At 38.7% G+C, this 18,780-nt stretch overlaps 1 protein-coding gene and 1 long non-coding RNA gene across 2 annotated transcripts; both read left to right on the forward strand.

Moving 5' to 3' along the window:
* The first annotated feature begins 1,455 nt into the window (after nucleotides 1–1,455).
* On the forward strand, nucleotides 1,456–11,780 carry LOC106151792 (uncharacterized). The gene is made up of 6 exons (XM_086997507.1): nucleotides 1,456–1,666; nucleotides 1,937–2,097; nucleotides 2,404–2,604; nucleotides 3,078–3,259; nucleotides 3,730–3,904; nucleotides 4,217–11,780. The coding sequence occupies exons 2-6, from the start codon at nucleotides 1,992–1,994 to the stop codon at nucleotides 11,017–11,019; spliced, it is 7,467 nt and encodes a 2,488-aa protein (XP_086853633.1). The 5' UTR covers nucleotides 1,456–1,666; nucleotides 1,937–1,991; the 3' UTR covers nucleotides 11,020–11,780.
* Nucleotides 11,781–11,790: 10 nt separating this feature from the next.
* On the forward strand, nucleotides 11,791–14,801 carry LOC147759576 (uncharacterized). Its single transcript, XR_015331383.1, has 4 exons — nucleotides 11,791–13,531; nucleotides 13,743–13,825; nucleotides 14,299–14,374; nucleotides 14,658–14,801. It is a non-coding gene; the product is annotated as an uncharacterized LOC147759576 (long non-coding RNA).
* Nucleotides 14,802–18,780: the final 3,979 nt, after the last annotated feature.

Consider the following 18,780-nt stretch of genomic DNA (forward strand, 5'->3'; position numbering starts at 1 on the left):
CTTGACAACATGGTAGATATTAACACATTACTTGAATAAATATAATATTTATACACTGTATATACTCTCCTTTCAACTGAGTATGAAAATGCATGATACGTTTTCAACATTACATCTCTTCTGCATGCAAGTGCTTCAGGGTATATGCTTTTTAACATGGTCGTTTCTGAGCTGTTTCGCTTTCATCACTAGTGTTGTTTTGTAAAACTTTGCTGGGTGTCATACTGGGCCGGTGAGACCGGAATTCAGGTCATCTTCTCCTATATGGACCTCGGTGTCCAGTAACTGTAGCCAGTATTTCTGTCATAAATATGGGTAAAATTTTTATTCCTGGCGGACCTGAATCCTGTTGACATAAGTCAGTGTAATGAAGGTTCACTCTTTTTATCATGTCCGACCCATTATACATGAAATAGCAACGTAAATACTACTGTCAGCAATGTATATGCATTTATTGTCGTTTAACGGTTCAACGATGACCTGTCTTAGGAGGAAGGGCATTTGAGAGTTATACAGACGGTGAACAGATCTTGTGAGAAGGGGAAAGATCATTCGAGGTCGATCAGCGCTGCTGTACAGACACTGGTTCTCCACTTTATTCCTTATAAAATTATTTTGTATAAATACAGTTGTATGAAAAAATTGGTTTTCTTAGGTGTTGTAAAGTTATCTGATTTATATAAGTAAGAACTGTACCAGAATTGGAATTGGAATTGGACTGTGCGGGAGATCTAACTCTTATGACTGGTGACGGAGCAAAGGCTTTATGTGAGGCACATCGACTCCTTGCTAATTATTAATAAATAATGTTGATGTTTGAAGATGAAGTGGTTTTAGTCGTTGAGAGTAATTAGACGATAAATAATTTATATACGTTGAAGCATTAACGAATTAGAATATAACATTTTTAGTAAGCACATGCAATTGCTTCGTACAATCACCAATTTGCCCACTCTTTGGCATGGTTGTTATAGGCGTTGCAATTATGTACTTGTGTGATGTATACAGAACTACGTTGGTTAACACTTCCAGAAAGTATTGATGTATACTAGATGTGATTTGCCTTCATTTTTTATGCTTCTGTCATGTTTGATTGGACTTCTTATTTTGGTACGTTGAAAATTTGTGTGATCCCTTTACGCCCCCCGCCAATACTCCCCCGCATTGATACTTCCCCGCACCGCTACTGCCCATACCGATCCAGCATACGGCTTTCCCCAAAATCGACATGCAACAATCGCTTAGTTGAAATTTTCTTCATGCGCACAGGCATTCTAATTTGGATATAAATACAAACGAACATTAGGCGAAATGACTTACCTTTTAGAGCAAATTATGTCTGATCTACTGGTCTCTCTCCCTGTATCCGACATTGGACCAAGAACCATGGCACACTACATTCCATGTGTTGCTGTACTGTAGCAGTTATTCTCTTGTTTACCTTTATTTAGGACTCAACGGAGGATCGAAATGCTATAGCCATTGTCGGCGTAGGGTGTCGTTTTCCCGGCGCAGATAATTTAGACGGTTTTTGGAAAGTGTTGTGCAATGGCGAAAATCACGTGGTGGACATCCCCAAAGATCGTTGGGATAATGACCTGTACTATGATTCTGATCGGCTCTCGACCGGGAAGACATGCATCAAAAAGGCTGGATTCATCAAAAAGTAACTTAACTTTACAAAAGCAGTGGCTTAATTGCTATGCTGTTTGTGTCAGTTACATGTTCTCATAATTATATGTACATGTGAACTAGCTGTATTTCTCAAACGAAATAATAAAAGCATAATATCTTTACGTTACTACTTTGCTTTCTCATTCCACAAAATTGGATACGAAAGTTGCATTTTATCTTTCTAACATCATTTCATATGCAGTATTTTAATCCAAATCTTAGCCTAAATCTGGGCCCTAGATGTCTTCAATCCTTTTTCCAGTTATGAGTGGTTTGACAATGACGTGTACGGCATAAATGATGAAGAAGCAAAACGCATGGACCCCCAGCAGAGATGGGTTCTGGACTGCTGCTATATGGCACTTGAAAATGCTGGGATTCCGCTTGAAACCGTCCGTGATAGCAACACAGGCGTATACATAGGTATAATACAAATTATATATCACGCTTTTTTCCATCCACCTGTTTTATAAACACCCGGATGCATGGATCTTTAAAGTTGGAATTGTAATAAATCTTGCTCATATAGCATAATAACAATGTTCAATCATGTAATCAAAAATTTAAGTCAATTCTGTAGGCAATAATGTTTATCCATTGCTATAGTTTGTACATAGCCAATCCGAGCAGCCGCTGAAGTACATGTATGTGGAACGCTTTGAAACGTGCGTTTTGAATAATGACCAAACGAAACCAAGTAAACATTTGACATCTCCCTAAACTATTAAGGTAGCATGAACGATGATTTCAAGGACCTCATGCAAGATCCTGAAACCATGAACGAATACTCAGTGACTGGAGCGTCAAGCAGCATCCTATCAGCCAGGGTTTCGTATGTCTTTGGCCTTCGAGGCCCCTCCATGACCATAGACACTGCCTGTTCCTCGTCACTAGTTGCCATAAATGCGGCTTCAAATGCTTTACAAAGCGGTAGGGTACATCCAGTATACGCACAGTGTGGGAAAATTATACATAAATGACGGAGTATATGATTACGATGTTAGATATTATGATACATGTATATGAGTATATGATATACGTATATGACGTATGAGTTTTTTTTGAAAACGTACATATATCAGAATGGTTCATATATCCATTGTGCATTTAAATTATATTTTGTTATGAAGATTTATATACGCACTTATGAATTGAAATTGTTTGTATACATACTTTCAACTAAAAGCTGTTTTTAAATATCCATATTTGTACGTAACTAATTTACGCATCAAATCTAATGCAAATTTGGAAAGCTTTCAAAAAGTAGATGGCCGCTTGTACCTTTACCATGTTCTACCATTCATTACACTACAACAAATACTGCATGGGAGTACACAAGAACCTCCTCGTCCCCCAACACATACTCACACCAACACAGTTGAACCATAATATTTACATTAAAGGAGACTGCGACATGGTGTTGTGTGGAGGAGTTAGCTGCATTTTGAACCCGTACGCTCATATTGCACTTAGCAAGTCAGGAATGGTGTCCCCGACAGGCCAATGTAAGGCGTTTACCGCCGAAGCTGACGGATATGCCCGCGGAGAGGGATGTGGGATTGTAGTGTTAAAAAGACTGAAAGACGTAAGTGAAATGTTCAGTTATAATGGCATATCCAGTTTCAGTATATATCATCAAGCAGCATTATAAAAGTCGGCTGTGGCACAGGATAAAGCATGTGCCCCCTCCCCCAATAAAGTTTGGCGCTAAACGGATCTGGTATTTTCTGTCTTTGAATTCTTTTTATGTCTGGTATTTATAGACATTGTTTCATATTACCCAAAAAATTATATTCAAACAAATTTTTGCTTGCTTTTTGTGTTGTATGTATTTGGGGCAGATAAGAAGTTAATTCACATAAGAAGTCCAAATTCAACCAAATATTTGAAAGAGTACATTTATGGCTGATTGAGTGATTTTTTCCCTTGGCATGTCTTCTTTATTTGAGTTACATCGGAAACTATAATGGAAGTGGTTTATATGCGTTTTTGGGAATCCACACTCCAACGACATTCGGTTCAGGGGTGTTATGTCATTTTGTGTATTTTCACCAGGCTCTGGAGAACAATGACAATATTTGGGCCCTGGTGTCATCGGTCGTGAATCAAGACGGTTCCACCGCGCACCCGATGACCAGCCCCTCAAAAGATCAACAAATGGCATTATTCAGAAAGTTAAAAGACAAACAAAGCATTGACCCCGATGATGTACAGTATGTTGAGGCTCATGGTAAGTGGTGTTCATTCATCCCGCTTATTAAAAAACGGCCACTGTTATATCTTTTATTGACTATACTTGATGCTCTCAAAACGATGATAACATTTTTAAATGGATACTTGATTTTTTCTGAACGGCTACACCACCACAATTCACTTAAAATTTTGCTTCCTACGCACCTGTTAGTACGTTCAAAGGACCCCATCCACTTGCATATGTTTGGGATTTTATATATACGTAATCTTCCGCTTCTTGGTGATCAATATGTATGTAAATCCAAAGCTACATGTTATATACATCGCCAGGTAAACACATTTTTTTCAGGAACAGGCACCCAGGTTGGAGATTTCACCGAGGCTAATTCAATAGGCCAGTTTTTTGAACGAGGTAAGAGACAATTGCCCAGTATAACTATAGGCTCCGTGAAGACAAACATAGGTCACCTTGAATCAGCTGCTGGAGTGGCAGGGCTGATCAAAGTTCTTCTCATGATGAAACATGGTCTTTTTGTCCCCTCCTTACACTTCAAAGATGGCAAACCCAATCCAAAAATACCATTTAAAGACCTTGGCTTGAGAGTTTCAACAGAAATGACATCATGGAATTTCCCAAATGACCAAAGACGAATGGCATTTGTTAACTCTTTTGGATTCGGAGGAACAAATGCTGCCGCTCTCGTGAAGCAATTTGAATTACCTGAAGCACCCAGCACCTGTAATGAATTAGCTTTTGTTGCCAAGGACTCTGATCCACCCCTAAATACCCCTGGTACCGAGGTTTGCAAACAAAATGGATCTTCGTCAGCCATTGGATTAGGTATCACAGGCGCCTCAATTCCCCATAAGGTGATTTGCATCTCTGCCAACTCGGTGGGTTCCCTGAGACGCTCTGCAAATGAAATCATAGATGATATTACCAACAAATGCTTGACAGATCAGGACCTTGACATGCTTATGTATACGTCTACATGCAGAAGGACGCACCATCGTGTTCGGCTCGCAACAGTCACCACTTCTGTTAAAGACCTTCGGGACAAGCTCTCATCATGCTTAAAACGACAGTTTCATGTTGAAAGAAAGAAGGTGCGGGTCATATACTTATTCTCTGGCGTTGCAACAACATGGAAGGGAATGTGTCACCAGCTGCTGATGTTCGACAAAGTCTTTTCAGCAAAAATGTCAGAGATTGACAAGATTCTAACCCCCAAGACAGGTTGGTCTGTCTTGAATAAATTAGTTGATCAGGAAGATGTGTCTGATCCAGAAGTCGAACCAATAGTGATATTTGCTTGTCAGGTTTGTCTCGTCGCATTGTGGCGCCACTGGGGCATTGAACCGCATGCTGTTGTTGGTCAGTCTGTTGGTGAAGTGGCAGCTTTCTACTGCGCAGGTGTCATGTCCTTGGAAGAGGCAGCACATATAATTTGCACACGCACAAAACATGTGTCAAAAGCGGGAAAAGGTCAAATGATGGTAGTAGAGAATTTTGCTACTGAAAAACTTAAGCCTCTTTTACAAAATAAGTTCAATGGGGCAGTCGAAATTTCCATTTTCAATAGTCTCATGTCAAATACAGTGTCTGGTAGTCCCGAGCATATAAGAACTTTGAAAGAAATTCTCGGGGAACAACATTATACTGCTGTGAATACCATCGACTTGCCTGTTCATATTGCCTATCATTCTCAACACATGGAAGCTGCTGGCCAAAACATTGCGTTTGAACTTAAGGATATGACATTGGGAACGGCTCACAAAGACATGCGCAATACGCAAAATATTGCATTATACTCAACGGTAACGGGAAGATGTTTGGAAACAGATGATCACGTCCCTAGTTCATACTGGAGAGAGAATGTCAGATGCCCTGTTTTGATGAGTGAGGCCATTGGAGCTGCGCTTCAGGAGGAATGCACCAACGTTGTGTTGGAGATTGGTCCAAGACCAGTTTTTGGACGTTTCATTGATCAGTTTGAAAATGCTAATGGCGTTGTTGTGCTTCAATCTATGAAGAAGGGACTGAGTGCAGAGCCCCTTCTTCTTTCATTAGCTGAGATGTACGAAAAAGGGGTGAATCCATTGTGGAACAAAATCGTTTCTATTCCAGTGGCTTTACGACAAAAGCCTAGACATCATTTTGACTCAAAAGCAAATATCATCCACACGCGTACTGCAAGGGAGCGTCAATATGGAATGCACCACTCTTCCCACCCGTACATAAGACGAATGCCAGGCCCCTCTCCAGAATACGTGGCAACCATAAATAAAAAATCAACCCCTTTTATTTATGACCATGTTATGGTAGGAGCCGGAATTGTGGTTCCTGCCGCATTTTATGTAGACGTGGCTCTCACTGCAGTATCCGAGCTCTCAAACAGGCCCCCTGAATTTTTCTTGCTTCAGATTAATTTTTTGGAACCATTGTTTGTCAGCCGTGACAGTGAGCTGGATGTTCATGTAGTTTTTGAGTTTGATGAGGCACATAAAATAGGAAAAGATGTTTATCCTGTTGCAATCAAGGACAATAAGAAAACATTTGCTGAAGGAAAAATTGTTAGGAAAGATGACATACCGAAAAGGACCATGCTTGATATATGTGATATTGAAAGCAGATGCACAACAAATTTGCCTGTTGACCAGATTTACGATGGACTGCATTACGCTGGGTTTCATTATGGATCATCAATGAAATGTATCACTGACTTTTTAGTGGCCAGAGATGAATGCATCTCAGCATTTGAAATCCCCCAGCATATCATTGAAGATATGTACCGCACTTCAATCCACCCTTCAGTTCTAGATTCAGTCATGCAAACTGTAGGGGTGCTCTGCTCAGATCCATTGAATGACCAAAGACAAGTAACCAAAATAATCCCAGTTAGCATTGGCAGCATATCAGTGCTTCAAAAGCCCTCCACAACCATGAAAGCCTACTGTCGAATGATGTGCCACAGATTGGGTAAAGCCCATTTCAACTGCTCCCTTTTGTCAGTGAATGGGGATGTCATTGCTGAATTGCGGAACTGTGTGATGAAATTGTTTGGCAAGAACACACCAGAGAATTTCCTTGGTCACCTTACCTGGGACAAGGTAAATTCAGACAGGCCTTATGCAAAACACCAGAGTAAAGGCATAGTTTTTATCGACAGGAACAGTGCAGTGGCGTGGATGGAAGGTGGGCTAAGTTTTCCAGAATGCAGTGAAGAGGAGGAGCTCAAAAACTGGATGGAAAGAAACCTTTCAAGTCGTCTGCAACATTCAAAATACATAGTGTATGCTTGGGGAGCAAAAACAACCAGCGATGACGAAATGGACACACAGGAAATGTTTGAGGGATGTCAGAGAGCATGCACAGGTTTGCGTCTTCTCATGAAGATTCTCATTGAAATGCAAATTACGATCCCCGTCATCGTCCTTACAGTTTCATGCCAAAGCATCAGTTTCCAAGATTTTCAGGGAACACCTCATTTTAGCCCATTTGGTGCCCAGCTATGGGGAATGGTGAGATGCTTCTTAAAAGAGGAGACATATGAAAAGATAAGTCTCGTTGATCTCTTTTCTGGATCCCCTGTTGAGACAGAAACACTCAGGTGCTACCTCGAAGATCCTGATTCCTTCGTAGAAAACCACCCTGAAATTGTGATTAAAGAAGACAGTGTGTACAAACCATCTCTAACCAAGGCAATGACGGATCTCAACTATGCCAGATATCGAAAAAATGTGGCTGAAGAAGGATGTCCTGTGAGACTTGTCTCCAGTGATCCAAATGGTTACAGTGAACTGCGATTCCAGCACCAAGCCAGATGCAACAATGAGCCCATTGACCCAGGTGATGTTAAAGTGGACGTTCATCATGCATTCCTTCATCAGATCAAAGGTACCCCTGCAACCATCTCAGAATATGATAATCCTTGTCATCTTCGGTATATGTCCCAGTCAGGCGACCATGGCGTCATTTCATACACTTTGGTTGGTAAAGTTGCAGATGACAACAGGAAATCAGATCTTTCGAATGGTGATGAGATTTTCACTTGTTGTCTTTCCCCAGTTGAGTCCTTTGTCCATGTGCCAAAAGAATGTGTGGTTTTGTCCAGACTCATTCCACGGGATGTGGTCCCAATATTCCCTGTTGTCCACCTTGCCAAACAGATTTTAGATTGGTGTATCAAACATGCGTTCCCTGGGAGACAGTGTCTGATACTGGTACACAATGATGATAATTCACCTTTGGTTCAGGTCTTGACAGACATGGCCCGTGTTGCAAAATTTAATATAGAAAGCCTGTCCAAACATGCCTTATCCAAGAGCGTCGGCCTGCAGTCATGTCAGACAGTTCTGGTTATGACTGAGATCACCCGGTCTGAAATTGTCCAGTTAGGGAAAGTATTCAGCCAAGCACAATGTCTTCTATTCTTTGAAGAATTTATTCAGAGCAACAAATACCGGGCTCTTCAAAGATCTTTTCCAAATGCCCAGAAGAAGAGATTCTCAATTTATGATCAGTTGTTAATGCATCAGTTAAGGGCAAAGGTACCAATGACAGTGGAGTGGCTTTGTACTTACAGTGCAGACCTAGCACTGAACTACGAACTGAAGCAATTTGTGCTGACGAATCAGTCACCAAATATGCGTTTTGAATTTGGAAATGAAACTGTGGCAGATACAGTCATGGATGTCTGCATGGAAACCCAATCAATTTACAGCATTTCAACTACACAATCTGGAGATGTGTTTGCCCCAAAGAACAGACTGTTTCGTTCTGATTCCTGTTATGTGGTTATTGGTGGCCTGACGGGCCTAGGTCGGCTTATCACTGAGTGTTTAGCCAAACACAAAGCTGGTGTCATTGCTACAATATCTCGTTCTGTTCCATCTCCAGATCAGTTACGTGAGAGACAAGATCTCGAAATCAAACACCATGTTACAATTGTCCACGAGCAAGCTGATGTTTCCAATTACACTTCAATTTCCAGTGCTTTTGAAAGACTTGCACAACGTGGAATCCCAATAAAAGGCATTTTTCATGGCGCTGCTGTTTTGGCTGATGGAGCCTGTTTAGATCAAAATCAAGATTCATTTGGAAGATCAACAGGTCCCAAAATCAAGGGTTCATGGAACTTGCACAAGTTGTCCATAAACCTTCCTCTCGACTACTTTGTAATGCATTCCTCAGTCACATCACTGCTGGGAAACCCTGGCCAGACAAACTACGGAGCCGGCAATGCGTTCATGGACAGCCTTGCTCACTATAGAAGACAGTGCCATCTGCCTGCACAGGCCATCAACTGGGGCGCTCTGAACTTGGGTCTTCTAAAACAGAACCCAAATACAGAACAGAGACTAAGAAAAGAAGGGATAAATCCATTAAATGAAGAAGACATATTGGAATGTTTTCTCCATGCACTTCTGTGCAATGATGTACAGGCCATGTACGCAGATATTCCCTTCAAGATCAACAACAAAAGTACCTCCTCAACTGATGACACTGATTCAGCAGAGGACACTCTGAATATGGAGCAGATCAGAGATTTACCAAGTGGAGACAGAAAACAGTACATCAAACACTGGGTGATGCGAACGGCAGGAACTATTCTGATGGCTCCCAATGAGGTGGATGAAAACCAATCTTTGAATGATTTGGGTTTTGACTCTCTTAATATGATGTCATTCATTCGCAATGTAAGGGACCAATTCCAAGTTTCTCTTACACCCGCAATGGTGATGAACAGTGATCAAAAACCAACTACATTTGCTGACCTCATTGAAAGATTGATTGGAGTTGGATTTCAACGACATAGTCCACATTCGCCTGACAGCCGCATCCAAAAGCCAGCCTTCACACACCAATCTATATTCAACATTCAGGGAACAAAAGAAGACCTCGCAAACCACATTATTGTAGAAATCAGGTTGCCAGAACCGAGTCTTGCTGCTGACATTGTGCTTTGGCAAAATATGACAAGGATGTTGTCAGAAAAAAACCCCACCCTTAGGATGAGATACAGAAGAAGTGGTGGGCTAAAAACAGACAATATAGAGTTTCTTTTGGATGATCCTCCAGAGGTGCAGCGCATAGACGGAACGGAAGACTCAATGAAGCAAAGTATAAAGGATATTAAGAGGTGTGCTTTCGACAGTTCCAAAGAATCCCCTTGGCGTGTTGCCTTCGTAAACACCACACCGCCAGTTGTGTTACTTGTGTTTCACCACATAGCGGTAGATGTGGATTCTATGAGGATAATGTTCCAAGAAAATGTTCTTCCTTATCTGCGTAATGCCTCGGCAGGCATTCCTTTGGCAAAACATTTGGGTAAAATCAGCGCAATACCTAGCTTAGCTGATGCCTTAGATCGCCATCTGACCGAAGAAGAAAAGGCTAGATTAAAATCATTTTGGAGAAATATTCTGCCTAAAAGAGTACCTCTGGTGCAAGTCTCAAACAAAGCAGTACCTGAATGCACTTTTGGCAAGTCTCTAACTGTAGAGGGGCAGATAGGCGGCGATTTGATCGAGGATTTATTCAGATGGCGTGATAGCGATGAATTCACCCCTTTTCAGTTCATATGTAGCATTTATCAACTTTTACTTCATGCTACATCACAAATTGGAGGGTTTGTCATATCCGCCAGTGTCAACATGCGTGTCGCACTAGGAATGGAAGGAGTGATGACGAATTGTGAGAACATTCTGCCTATTCCAGTTCACTTTGAGAGCCATTCTCAAACATTCAGGGAGTTTCTGAAAACCAACAAGAACATTATTCGTGAATGCTGTGTCGAAAATGCCATTTGTCCTCCGGAGCTAATATATGATGAAATGCCCCAAGAACAAGTTGCAAACATTGGAAAGCATCTCATTATCTACCACAGAGCAGTGATTGAGGAAGACGAGACCCATTTAGGAGGAGCTGAAATAAAGCATCATTTGTTTAAATTCTACAGGGAAACCAAACTTGAAGTCATCGAGTCTGATCATCCGAAGGGCCTTGAACTTAAATTCCAAGGTTCTTGCGATTTGCTGGATGGTGAGACGATCCGCGTCCTCATGAGGCGACTCATGGCACTAGTGGAAGCTACAATTAGAAACCCCGATCATACTATAGAGACCCTAATAGAGAACGCGAGAGCATAACATTTGCCAGTTGCTCTGTATAACGAAAAGGTTGGTCGTTTTAGTTTTTCAAATGACACAATTGGCTTGTTTCTCAGGACATTATTTAGAGTATGGCAATCTTTGTAAATAGTGTACCAGCAATGTAAATTTTATGCACTAGTAAATGGCCAAGGAGATTTCATCCTTTTTTGTTACTAACGACAGCCTGGTACACAAAGCACGCCTGTTGCTTTATGAAGCATTTTTGTTTTCTAGAGAGCGAATAAGCATAACTTAGTGTGTATTTTAAGTATGCAGCGTATGGCTTGCAGGATATATGTCCTCTCTCTTTCAGAAAAAAAAATCGATCATTATAACATTTGATACTTTTTATTCCCAAATCAAAAATACATATACATTAAGCAAGTTGCCGTGATTGTAAATAGTGGAATGTACTTTGTGTGTTGTACATGATTAATTGACAGAGATAGTTACCTAAGACATATCAAGTTTAGGTTCTACGGCTTTTGGAGCCCTCTTAGTGTGATAGTTTATTGTAATCAAAGTGTGATACCTATATATGGATGTTAGACTGATTTGGCCCCGGATAGCCTCTCAGGAAGACGATTATTTAGTATTATGCCAATGTATATTCCTTTTTTAAGATATGTTACTCTCCTTTTTACGTGTACAGTATGTTAACCATGTTTTAGATGATTTGAACCTTTTCAAAGAACCGTTAGCGTTACCTCTTCAATTCATTATCCAAAATGAACATTTCAACAGTGCCGGATACAGAGAGGGGGGGGAGGGAGGGGGTTACGTTGTGTGTTGCACATGATTAATTGACAGGGATAGTTATCTAAGACCTATCAAGTTTAGGTTCTAGGGCTATTAGAACCCTCTAAGTGTGATAGTTTATTGTAATCAAAGTGTGATACTTATATCTGGATGTTAGACTGATTTGGCCCCGGAAATCCTCCCAGGAAGACGATTTTTTAGTATTGTGCCACTATACATGTATATACATTTTTAAGATATGTTCGTCTAAGAGTACAGTATGTTAACCATGTTTTAGATGATTTGAACCTTTTCAAAGAACCGTTAGCATTACCTCTTCAATTCATTATCCAAAATGAACATTTCAACAGTGGCGGAAACAGAGGGAGGGGGGTCCTGACCCCCCTTCGGTTTCTGAAAAAAAATCACACTAATATTCCCCTCTTGGAATTACAATTTTGACTAGCTGATTTATAGTTCTTAACCGTACCTAATAGCACCATCTGCCCTCCAAAACAGTCCAAGGGGACCGAGGGTTGGTTTCGTATCCACGGCCTGTCCTTCCTAAAAATCGGACCCCCCCTTCAAATAATCCTGGATCCGCCCCTGTTTCAATGTGCTGCACCATTCAGAGACATATCAGCTGTCTCTGTAAAGCCTCAAGAACTCAGATGAAGCAGAGGCTATAGAGGCTATGGTCGGCTGTTGCAGCCAAACAAAATAATTTTTGTAAATATTTGCTTCGATCACTCAATTAGGTAAACACTTAATTATTATGGCTGTCATCATGTCTCCGATTTTCTACTTATATATTATTTATCTATGTTAGACCTCAACCTGTACAGATATGAGATAAATATACTCCAGGATTAGCTGATATTTATATAACCTAATACATAGATTGCTTGCTATGAAAAGCAATACTTGAAACATAGAAAATGTTGTTGATTGATTTTAAAGTATTGGTTTCTTTGACATTGTAATTATTTAATAACCATATACCTGTAAAAAATGTCACAATACGAGTCATTTTGATTTAAATTCGGTTTAAAGAGCATAAGTTGATCGGTCGTGCCATTATAAAGCTGAATTATAATTGCGTCATAGCAGTATTGGTCAACATACTAAATAACAACATTATATATTACAGTATTTTATACTTTAATGGCTGTATTTATACCGACCGGATACCCTTGCGGCCAGTCTCCACCACCGGAGCGGGGGATGTTGGTTCGTCCCCGTCAGGGGTCATACCAGTCCTTCATAAACTGCATCTTTCGTCTCCCCGCTAGGTACTCAGCACTCATCACAGGTTGAAGCAGGGTTAACTTTCCTGGTCTGGTCGTGAAATATAGATTTCTCGTTTGCAAGCTCGACATCCACAGCCCAAAAATGACCGGGCGTCGAGTGTAAACCGCACTGAGATGCATATGTAGTGCGGTATATACGAACTAAACTTTATCTCACTGTATTTGATCCATTTCGTTCTTTGGTTCTTTGTACCGGATCTAGTGTTCTTTTTGAAACAAGGAGTAATTATCTGAACCATATGATGTGGAATTGATTATTTTATATGACTCAGTAAGGGCCATAGCTTTCAGTATTGTATAGATGAGTTAAAAGTGATCTTATATAATGAAAGAAAGTAAACAGATAATTTGATAGTAGTTATAGTTTATCAAGCAGCCTACACATAACCAGACGCTTGATAAGAGAAGTCAGGAGAGATGGACTACAGCGCAGGTTCAATAGCAAAGCAAGTCTTTCACAGGTAAGACATAAAATGAATCAAACTAAAAAATTGCATTAAATAAATAAGTAGATCAATGAGTAGGTTAATGAATTAGATGATTAACTGTTAAGTTTATTTCACACGATGTGAAGATTTTTGCTAATTTTAAATACAACGTATGTCTAGGTACGTAGATTACTTTTTAGAGAGAGAAGTTATGTACTTCATGACGGTCAGGTCTTTATTACAGAACCATTGCACGGGTCATTTAGTTCCTGGCGTCGACTTTCTTTGCAGGGTTATCACACTCCATGGAAACCAAGACTTGGAAAGGTATTTTAGAAGAAACTAACAAGTTTCTAATTCTGTTCAAAACAAATACTCGAATTCCTGTATTGTCACTGTTATAACTAGAAAGGCCCCTTTTATGGTTTAAGGTTACTGACAGGGTTGGTTATAATCACAATGCCGAATTTAGCAATGCATCTACCTTTTTGAGAATTAAAACAATAAAAAACCTCGAAAATTTAAGATAAAATCGTTCATATTTCTCGTTGCTGGGCATATGTATAAGCACCCCGGAGCGTTTATCGTGAATTTAACAGCTTTCTATTTTGAGGTGAGATAACGAACGGTATGTGACAATAATTCATCCCCCATCTTTTCATGAAAATTGGCATAGGTGACGACAAATGTATGAATTTCATTCCTGTGCCGTGGTTTAAATATTTTGTTGGAGCCCTGAGCTCCTTATAACAATGATTCAATATCAGCAATAAAATCTGAACTTAGGCTTTGCTTTCCAGAAAATCGCTGGCAGGATTTTGAAGTACTCATTGGTATCACTTCATTGGCGTTGAAACGGTGTTCGTGGGTGCTCAGGTAAAATAAAAAAATTGAGAAACGGATTTTACAAGGTTTACCTCTAAATCGCAATTATGACGTCATCGGTGAAATGGCATTTGTGTCAATTCAAGCGAATTTAGTAAGTGGTCACTGAAGAGTCATCTGTTATCTAAAAACGTGATCGTAAACACAGTTATATAAGAATATTTGTCTACCACTGACAGTGCATGTACCCTAAACTGTTTAAGATAAAGTCACATATTATATGATGCATTATGCTACGCCAGCGTATAACTTCGGACTGAATTGTTAATTTCAGGGCGGTGGAGTGACACTGATGTCAAGAAATCACAAGAAAGTAGTGACAATGAAAAACATTGTGATCTCAATTAGTGTAGGCAGACATTTAATCAATTTAATAGTGAGGGGATAAGATTATGATTTTGTATTCATATAGGATCTAAATATGTTTTTTTTTTTTTTTTTTTTTTTTTTTTTTTTTTTTTTTGCAGAGATAAGCTGTGATATTTTTCATATATAATCTTCATTCAACATACTTGAGTGTAATGTGTGGTTAGGTCAGGTAAAACAGACTTGACATTTTTAATAAGGAATAATTTTCCAACTGATGCTGACTGATAAATGAAAATAAGGATTAAAAAGCGTTTTTATTACTTTTCAATAATATATTTGATGTCATTGTGTTCTTTAATTGAAATCGCCAGTGAAGCAAACAGAAATTCATTGCCTGTTTTGCAGCATACGACAATCATTATGAGTTATGTTTTGGATCTCCACATTTTCCAAATTATCTGTAAAAGAGCTACACGCGCCACAAAGTGTCTAATCACAGCAACGGTTAATGTTACCCCTGACCTCACCCAGTTGCTACCAGGACTCTCAAGCGGCAAGGGATTCCTTGGGATAGGGTTTTAGAGTTTATCTTGAATAACATTACAGGCATGGGTCGAAATCAATCTATTTTGGTTCAGTTTTGTTGTAAGACATGTACCGGTGGGCTGTTGATTCGGTGAGTCATGTACCCTGGTGGTAAGATTCCGATCCATTTGGCCTGGTCTCTCTGCAGGTACATCAGTCTGGGCATAACTCTATATAAAACTATGAGGACCGTTCCGTGCAACAGTGTCTGTGTTTTCGCACAGATTAACAATTTTGTAAAACACTTTGTAAAACACTGCTTAACTCATTTTACGTAATGCAAAATGGACCGCTTGCTTGCAAAATTTCAAATTCTTCTAAGCAGTAATTGCCAACATATGCATGCCTTTTTTTGACAGAACCATGCTTCGCCAAAGCCAAGATATGACCAGCCCAAAGGAGCACTACCCAATTAAATCACTGCATATTAACACTGCAGCAGTGCAACCAACATGATAGTCAGTTAATTGGTAGCGACACACCTGATCACACACTTCTCCATTCACATATCTTTTATGAGATCGGAGATCTGAATTTTTTTTGAAAAATGAACGTAGTTTACCTAAAGTATACTTTAAAACAGAATATTCCACATAATTAAATGTCAAGTCTGTTTTTAAGATATCACTGTGTATAAGACTGGGTCGACATTTTGATCCATACTTATAGGCTTTGGGTTTTTCTCTTTCTTAGAGACAAAATTATGTTTATTGAAGGAAATATTTTACTATAGATACATTTTTAAATCAATTAAAATCATTTAAAATTGATCTCAAATAATTATTTTTTTAAAATTGTTTCGTTAAGATAAAAAGGTTTTACAGTATTGATTGTTGTTAGTATTTTGTTTATTCGATTTGGTCTTATTATAAATTCGTATTGTTAATTTTTTTTCTCTGTTTTATCAGGAAGAAATTTTGTTGTGAATTCAAACTTGATTAATTGTTTTTAGATTATCCTGCAATCTCTATAACCATTTATTCTACATAGAGAAAATCGAATATGTCTTCATATTTTAAATGTCAGTACTATTGTTTACATCTAGACTCTAGCTCTAGTATTTTCTATGAGATCTGTATTTTTCGACAGAAAATATAAGTAGCTTCATTGGGACCATGAAATAATTGTCTTCATTCCACTTAGATAAATAGAGCTTATTTGTCTTCAATTCTGGTTTAACCTATTAAAGGAGAACAAGGTTATTAAAAATTCACCTGTTGTAAAATACCACTTTCAGTATCTTTAATACAGTTCGGAATATCAAAGAATAGTTGAAGTAATATTCGGAGGTAACTCGGAAGTGGGCAGTCATTAGATCATTCAGGATAAAGCAGAAAGACGGGGTCACCTCGCACTATTACACTAAAGAGGGAGATTCGATATTTACCTCAGAGGGAATTATACCCGGGGCAGACACCGACTGTATTTCCTCAGTGTTTAAGATTCCTTAAAGATCTACAAAGGCTGTCCAGCTTCAAGCAAATCACATATCCAGTTTTGGGTCTTTTAGATATCAGAAAATATTCTCTCTTGGAAGGAGTACTTCTAACTGCAGTAATTTTTTGTAACTCTGTATTTTTTTATGACAAGGTAACATTAAAATCTTTATCCGTGTTCATTTCAAACTGTGTTGTTCACTAAAAAGAATCCGCCATCGACGCCAAGAACCTGCACGTTATAACAGATTACATAAAACAGTTTTGGCACTGAACAGTACGTGGTTTCTCTCCGATTGGTCAGCATTATATTCCTTTTTTACATCGTGTTTAAGTACATTAATTAAACTTAAAATACCTCTGAATTAATTTTTTTAGTCTCCCTCATAATTTTAAAATATCTATATAATCAGTAAAGTACAAATCAATAGTTAATTGCATCTTGTCGCCTCTCTTGTTTTAAAGACGTAACAATTTAATGTCCAATACTTTTATTACAATCATCTATTCTTAGTTGTATCATTACGGCTTTAATTTAAAAGTGGAGCATGGAATGGGACACAGTGGGCACATGCTTCTCTCATACTTTTTGATGAATTCCCCTTTTAAAAGCAGTATAAATAACAAATGGAAAGACGATAGAAACCAATATTCCCGCCATTGTTCCCTATACGCTACAGTAAAATTGATTTGTTCTACTGATTTGTTTCGTTCAGCAAAGTGAGACCACACCCTCAGCTATACCCTTAGATCCACAAGTGTTGTGAGTCAAAATCAGACTGAATGGTTAAATACATGTAGTTGTCATAATTTAAACTGTAGAGTACTAACCCACAATAGAAGAATTATGCAATGTGAAACTTAAAATGCATCACTTAAAGCAAGGACTTGTACATGTATAAAATGGAGATGTAAAGCTTTTGGGGTGGTGTCTCTGCCGCTCATTCCTTGGGCAGTAAAAAGAATGCTGAAAGCGATGGGAAATTTCATATCGGTCCAAATGTATCTTCAAATGAAATGTAAAATATTTTAAATTACATTGCTTTCTTGAAAGAATCGTTCATTTTAATTTATCGATGGCTTTCCACGAAGTTGCTTTCGATGAACTTATGAAGAAAATCCGACCAAAACTCACGCTGAATGCTGCTAAAAAAAAAAAAAAAAAAAAAAAAAAAAAAAAAAAAAAAAAAAAAACACGGTGAGAGGTTTGATATTATATGAAACCTACTTCTGATCTACTTTACCCTCTATTTTCACTTTATCTCTTTTTCTCTGGCTGATATTGATTGGTCGTGAGCGTGGGAAAATACAGGTTGTACTTCCTTGTAGTGCATTGAAATCCCAATAATTACTTTTGCTTTCTAATTTGCTTTATTCTATAGGTTTGACAGCCCAACCCCACAACAATTTACTACAACACAAATCTGATCACACTTTTACTTCAAACCTTTCCCTATACAACTGTTTAACCCACTTACAATAGGCTGCCTTAAAAAAAACATTAACTTTTATTGCCAGCCAGTGTATAACATATCCAATTTCTGTGACGTAGATTGTGTACTTCATTTATTAATCCATTAGCTTAATGCAGGAATTTCCGAGAAGTAAAGCACTGCAATTTCTTTTGTCTCAGGAAGTAGCTTTAATCTGTACAGTACTAGTACTGTTGGTGCATCTTTTCATTTAGGCCTATTTAGTTATAGAACTTTACACTGCTTAACAAAGGCCTGTGGTCTGCATTTCCACTTGCGGATCAGTTTTAGATTTACAAATATATTTTTCATCACTTTATCGTCGAAAGAAGGAATAGAATACCCAGGATAACAGGTAATTGTATCTCAAAAAAGGACTAAAAGTGCAAACAGACATACACATATCGGCCGACAAGCATTTTTTTTTAATATCCCCGCAAGGGGATTCGGAAGTAAGAAAGAGCACTTGTCAGAGCTCAATTCAAAATCCCTACACCTCTGAAGAAAAAAAATAAATATGTATTTTAGTTACCCTCTGCCAAGGTGGCAGATATGAGCAAATTTTCTAAAAAGACAAGTCAGAAAATCAAATGAC

This window comes from Lingula anatina, chromosome 10 (genome assembly GCF_051362555.1).
Source record: "Lingula anatina isolate TDL-2025a chromosome 10, LinAna3.0, whole genome shotgun sequence".
In the NCBI taxonomy this organism is placed as follows: Eukaryota; Metazoa; Brachiopoda; class Lingulata; order Lingulida; family Lingulidae; genus Lingula; species Lingula anatina.

Excerpts from the sequence above, each read along its gene's own strand:
- LOC106151792 (XM_086997507.1), top strand. The coding sequence starts at position 1,992 with ATGGACCCCCAGCAGAGATGGGTTCTGGACTGCTGCTATATGGCACTT. Across the intron at positions 2,098-2,403 it reads CAACACAGGCGTATACATAG|GTAGCATGAACGATGATTTC; the intron begins GTATAATACAAA and ends TAAACTATTAAG. Across the intron at positions 2,605-3,077 it reads TTCAAATGCTTTACAAAGCG|GAGACTGCGACATGGTGTTG; the intron begins GTAGGGTACATC and ends TTTACATTAAAG.